We start from the raw sequence: 6,426 nt of genomic DNA, 5'->3' as shown, positions 1-6,426 counted from the left end.
ACTCAGCCTTCCGTCCTTCCGTGGTCGGTAAAATGAGGACCCAGATTGTTGGGGGCAAATATGCTGACTCTGTAAACCGCTTAGCGAGGGCTGTAAAAGAACTTTGAAGCGGCATATAAGTCTAAGTGCTGTTGCTAGTGCTACCTTTCCGTCTTAAGACCCCCCCCCCACATCTAGCTGGGCTTTTGAAGGCCAAGGAGACCCTGCTTTCTGCACCCCTGCACAGAAGCCCAGGCCGTGTCCATTCCTCCTATCGTCCTTGATTTACCTGACTTGGAATCCTGCTGTCTTGGCAAGCCGAGCGAGATGGAGCCTCCAGGTGGCTTGGCTGGCTCCTGACCGTAAGAGCTCTGGCTGTGGGACAGGTAAGTGCCCGGTGTTCCCTACGAGTGGGAGGGAAAGGACATCTTAGAGGGGGGAGAGAGTTACGTGCCGGGACAGGGTGAAGCTGGGGTGAATGTGCCTGCGATCCAGGGGGGTGGGGTGGGTCGATAAAGAGGAATCCCGCAGGTGGACCGCACGCGGAACGGGTCGCAAATGACGCTGGGGGGAGCGCAGGTGTGACGCGCGCTTCGCCTCTACGGAGGTGTGCCTGGGCTGCTGGGAATGCTGCTGCTGGAAATCCAGCTTTTCCCGAGGACCCCCGTTTTGGTGGAGGCTGTCAATACGAAGAGCAATCTGAATCCTCCATGTCTTACCTGTTTATCATCTCTTTCTCCCCTCCCCATCTACATATCTATTTTTATGTCTATCATCTGTCTACTGTATCTATCATCCATCCATCCATCGTCATCTCTCTCTGTCTCAGAGTCTCTCTCTCTCTCTCTGTCAGTCTATATTTATGCTATCATCTATTTACTGACTGTGTGTGTGTGTTTGTGTGTCTATCTATATTTATCTGTCTATCGTCTATCATCTCTCTCTCTCTCTCTCTCTCTCTCTCTCTGGCTGTCTGTTTATCTATTTATTTATCTGTCTATCATCTCTTTACCTACTGTGTCTATCTATTATTATCTCTCTCCCTATCAATATCTATATTAATCTGATTATCTACTATATCTCTTTCACTCACTCAGTTTGGCTGTCTGTTTCTATGATTTATCTACCTACTGTGTCTGTCTGTCTATCATCTCTCTCTCTATGTCAGTCTATTTATCTCTATTTATCTGTCTATCATCTACTCTCTCTCTCTCTCTCTCTCTCTCTCTCTCTCTCTCTCTCTCTCTCTTTTGGTTGTGTTTATCTATATATTTATCTGTATCATTATCTATCTGTCTGTCTGTCTGTCTGTCTATCTTCTGTCTGTCTATCTATCTAATTATATATCTCTATCTTTATCTCTATGTATCTATGTATCTATCTGTCTGTCTGTCTGTCTATCTATCTAATTATATATCTCTATCTATCTATCTATCTTTATCTCTATGTATCTATGTATCTGTCTGTCTGTCTGTCTGTCTGTCTGTCTGTCTATCTATCAATCAATCAATCAATCAATCAATCAATCAATCAATCAATCAATCAATCAATCAATCAATCAACGGGTGAAAACTAACCAAAGAGAGAAGCAACCTAGAACTAAGGAGAAACTTCCCGACAGTTAGAACAATTAACCAGTGGAACAACCTGCCTCCAGAAGCAGTGAATGCTCCAACACTGGAAGTTTTTAAGAAGAAACTGGACAGCCATTTGTCCAAAATGGTATAGGGTTTCCTGCCTGAGCAGGAGGTTGGACTAGATGACCTCCGAGGTCCCTTCCAACTTTATCATTATTATTATTATTATTACCTCTCTCTCTACCTCTATCTATGTATCTATGTATCTATCTGTCTGTCTGTCTATCTATCATCTATATCTTTATGTACCCCCCCCCTCTCTCTCTCTCTCTCTATCTATCTATCTATCTATCCATCCTCCCATCTCTCTCAAAAAATGACACACGATAAAACGTTAAAAAGCAAAAAACAGAATACAAAATTTAAAGAGGCGAGGGATGCTTAAAATTCACGAAAAGGCCGTGGGAAGGCTTTTCAGGGCATTCACCAAATTCCACCGGTCACAAATTAAGGACCCTCCCAACTCCAAGCCTGGAGAAAATAAAGCGGTGCAGGTTCGACTGCCCTCCCCCCCGTACCTACCTCCCCCACCCACCCATCTATGCCCTTTTGGCTCTGCCAGGCGACAAGCAGCCCCCACACCTGTAGGGCTCGGGGGGGGCGGCTTCTGGGTACGGCTGGTCTCTGGGGCTGCACGAGGCCTTCAGGCCTTCGACCCACGGCGCAACCTGAAGCCTCAGCTGCCCCGGCCAAGCAGCTTAGTGTGAAGCTGCAGTGTGTCCCACGGAGCCCCAGCCGCAGCGGGTCTCACCGCAGGCACTCCGAGGCCAGCGAGGCCCTGCCCTCTGCTGCCCCGGCTGACCTCCTTGTTCCCGCTGCGGACGAGGCGGGCCTGCCCTGGCCCTTTGTGAGGCGGACGAGGACACGGCAGGCCGCCTTTCCCGGGTCTGGTCTCGCAAGGAAATGGTTGTGTGTGTAACCTCGAGGGGAAAAAATTGTGCGGCCTCCTCGCAAAGGGGCCACGCCGGCCTGCTATGGGTCGGCTGAACTGGGAGGGCAGGGAACACACAGATCAGGGTGCCCAAGGGGCCCGTAGGTAGTCCTCGACTTATAACCGTTCCTTTAGTGACCAAAGTTACGACAGCACTGGAAAAAAGTGAGTTAGGGTGTTTTCTTTCACACTTCTGTTGTAGCATCCCCCCGTGGTCACGTGATCAAAATTGGGCTGCTTGGCGACTGATTTATAGTTACGACGGTCACGGCGTCCTGGGGCTCACGTGATTCCCCCTTTTTTGTGGCCTTCCGACAAGCAAAGTCTATGAGGGAAGCCAGATTCACTTAACAACCGTGTGACTAACATCAACTGCGGTGATTCACTTAATAACTGGGGTTGTAAGGTTGTAAATAGGGACAAAACTCGCTTAACAAATGTCTCACTTTGTCGCAGAAATTTTGGGCTCAGTTGTGGTCATAAGTCGAGGACTACGTGTGTTAATTCTCTCTCCCTCTCCCTTCCCATCTGTCTCTCCATCTTTCTATCTATTTCTATCATTTCTTTTATAAATCTCTCCGTCTATCACTCTCTTCTCTTTCTCCCTCTATTTATCTATATCTCTCTATTTCTCTCTCTCCCCTCTCATCTGTCTCTCCATCTTTCTACCTCTGTCATCTCTTTTATATCTGTCTATCACTCTCTCTCTCCATTTATGTCTCCATCTCTCTCTCATCTCCTCTATTTATCTATATCTCTCCATCTCTCTCATCTCTATTTATCTATATCTCTCCATCTCTCTCTCATCTCCTCTATTTATCTATATCTCTCCATCTCTTTCTCTCATCTCTATTTATCTATATCCATCTTTCTCTCTCATCTCCTCTATTTATCTATATCTCTCCATCTCTTTCATCTCCTCTATTTATCTCTCCATCTCTCTCTCTCATCTCCTCTATTTATCTACATCTCTCCATCTTTCTCTCATCTCCTCTATTTATCTATATTTCTCCATCTCTCATCTCTATTTATCTATATCTCTCCATCTCTCACATCTCCTCTCTTTATCTATATCTCTCCATCTTTCTCTCATCTCCTCTATTTATCTATATCCATCTTTCTCTCTCATCTCCTCTATTTATCTATCTCTCCATCTCTTTCTCTCTCACCTCCTATTTATCTATATCTCTCCATCTCTTTCTCTCTCATCTCCTCTCTTTATCTATATCTCTCCATCTCTCTTTCTCTCTCATCTCCTCTCTTTATCTATATCTCCATCTTTCTCTCTCATCTCTATTTATCTATCTCTCCATCGCTCTCTCTCATCTCCCTCTATTTGTCTATATCTCTCCATCTCTTTCTCTCTCTCATCTCCTCTATTTGTCTACATCCATCTCTCTTTCTCTCTCTCTCATCTCCTCTATTTATCTATCTCTCCATCTCTTTTGCTCTCTCATTTCCCTCTATTTATCTCTATCTCTCCATCTCTTTCTCTCTCTCCTCTCTCTCACCTTCCCAGCCGGCTTCCAACCAGCAAAGTCAACGAAGGAAGCCAGATTCGCTTAACGACTGCCTGGTTCACTTAACAACTGCAGTGATTCACTTAACAATTGTGGAAAGGTTGTAAAATGAGGCAAAACTCACTTAACAAATATATTACCGAGCAACAGAAAATTTGATTGTTAAGCCGAGGACTACATGTAGATGGTGGTAGAGAGTTGGGGGGAGGCAATTAAAGCATCCCCGCGGTCTTTAAGTGTGGGGGAGGTTGCCAAGCAGTGAAATTTTCTTCACGTGACAGCAGGGGGCGCTGCAACAGCCATAAGTCCCTTCATTCAACGCCATTGTGACTTTGAACGCTAGCAGGACGAATTAACAGAATAATAGAGTTGGAAATGACCTTGGAGGTCATCTAGTCCTACCCCCTGCTCAGGCAGGAAATCCTAGATCATTTCAGACAAATGGCTGTCCAGTCTCTTCTTAAAAACTTCCAGTACTGGAGCATTCACCACTTCTGGAGGCAGGTTGTTCCACTGATTAATTGTTCTAACTGTCAGGAAGTTTCTCCTTAGTTCTAGGTTGCTTCTCTCTTTGGTTAGTTTCCACCCGTTGCGTCTTCTCCTGCCTTCAGGCACTTTAGAGAATAGCTTGACTCCCTCTTCTTTGGGGCAGCCCCTGAGATACTGGAACACTGTTATCATGTCCCCCCTCGTCCTTCTCTTCGTTAAACTAGACATACCCAATTCCAGCAACCGTTCCTTATATGTTTTAGCCTCCAGTCTCCTAATCGTCTTTGTTGCTCTTCTCTGCACTCTTTCTAGAGTCTCAATATCTTTTTTACATCGTGGTGACCAAAACTGGATGCCGTATTCCAAGTGTGGCCTTACTAAGGCCTTGTAAAGTGGTATTAACACTTCACGTGATCTTGATTCTCTCCCTCTGTTAATGCAGCCTAGCACTGGGTTGGCCTTTTTGGCAGCTGCAGCACACAGCTGGCTCCTATCTAAGGGATCGTCCCTCTTCTTTGGGGCAGTCCCTGAGATACTGGAAGGCTGCTATCATGTCCCCCCCTCGTCCTTCTCTTTGTTAAACCAAACTACAATGGTGATTAAGTCAAGGACTACCTTGTGCCTTCCATCCAACCTTGAGCTTCTGCAACAGAGAAGACCGACCGAAATAAACAAACATTTTTTTCCCTCTTTCCTGCTTACTTGTGAAATGGAGCCTCCCATGATGAAGGAGGGCTTCTCTGAAGGCACCACCGTCTTGGAGGAGGGGATCAGCGGTGGGGGCGGCCGGGTGGGCCGGGTGGGTGGGGGCCGGACCCCTTCCGGGAGATTCGTGATGACTTGATGGGGAGCTGGCTGGAGGACTGGGGGAGAAAGTTTTTTAAAAAAAACATAGGATAAATGTTATCAATAGAAGCTCAGGGTTGAGGTGGGGTCCTCGGTGCTCTCTGAGAGAGAGGGAGGGAGGGAGGGAGGGAGAAGATTGTGGGGTCCTTGGTGCTCTCTGATCTTGGTGATTTTCTTGCAGACGTTTCGTGACCCAACTAGGTAACATCATCAGTGCTAGAAGGAAGGAGGAGGACGGTGGGGGTTCTTGGTGCTCTCTGAGCTGGTAACATCAGCGCTAGAAGGGAGTGGGGTGTGCAGAGAAGAGGAAGAGAGAAGGAAGAAAAAGAAGAAGAGGAGGAGGAGGAGGAGGGGACGAAGAAGATTGGTGGGTCCTTGGTGCTCTCTGAGCTTGGTACTTTCCTTGCAGACGTTTCATGACCCAGTTAGGTAACATCCTCAGTGCTAGAAGGGAGGAAGGTTTGTGGAGGGGAGGAGGAAGAACAGGAGGAGGACAAGGAGGGGGAGGAGGACTGTGGGGGTACTTGGTGCTCTCTAAGCTTCTTTTGATGCAGATGTTTCATTATCCAACTAGGGAACATCATCAGAGCTAGAAAGCAGAGGGGTTTGGGGAGAGGAGGAGGAGGAGGAGGAGAAGAAGGACTGTGAGGTCCTTGCTGCTCTCTGAGGTTGGTGGTTTCCTTGCAGGCATTTCATGACCCAACTAGGGAACATCATCAGTGCTAGAAGGGAAGTGGGGGGGATTGCTCCCTGTTGATATGCAATGGCTAAAGCAAATAACAGCCTAATCAAGGAACTTACCAAGAAGAAAAAGACTGACATAGCAAGCGACTTGTATAAAAACAGTGAAACCCCCCCCTCCCTTCTACCACTGATGATGTTACCTAGTTGGGTCATGAAACGTCTGCAAGAAAACCACCAAGCTCAGAGAGCACCAAGGACCCCACAGTCCTCCTCCTCCTCCCCTCCTCCTCCCTTCCTCAAACCACACTCCCTTCTAGCACTGATGATGTTCCCTAGTTGG

General features: G+C 47.0%; 1 protein-coding gene across 1 annotated transcript in view; it reads right to left on the bottom strand.

The window, feature by feature from the left end:
- The window catches only part of LOC107293876 (nuclear receptor corepressor 1-like), a gene marked incomplete at both ends in the record, with an annotated part of 107,081 nt that overhangs the window by 28,202 nt on the left and 72,453 nt on the right, over positions 1 to 6,426 (bottom strand). The window contains 2 exons of the mRNA XM_029285549.1: positions 269 to 383; positions 5,259 to 5,419. Coding sequence (XP_029141382.1) covers positions 269 to 383; positions 5,259 to 5,419 — 276 coding nt within the window. The remainder of the gene's footprint in view (positions 1 to 268; positions 384 to 5,258; positions 5,420 to 6,426) is intronic.

The sequence above is a fragment of the Protobothrops mucrosquamatus genome, unplaced genomic scaffold, assembly GCF_001527695.2.
Source record: "Protobothrops mucrosquamatus isolate PMUCROS unplaced genomic scaffold, P.Mucros_1.0 scaffold_12, whole genome shotgun sequence".
In the NCBI taxonomy this organism is placed as follows: domain Eukaryota; kingdom Metazoa; phylum Chordata; class Lepidosauria; order Squamata; family Viperidae; genus Protobothrops; species Protobothrops mucrosquamatus.
The sequence above is the reverse complement of the archived record's forward strand: the minus strand, read 5'-3'. Positions and strand labels throughout refer to the sequence as shown.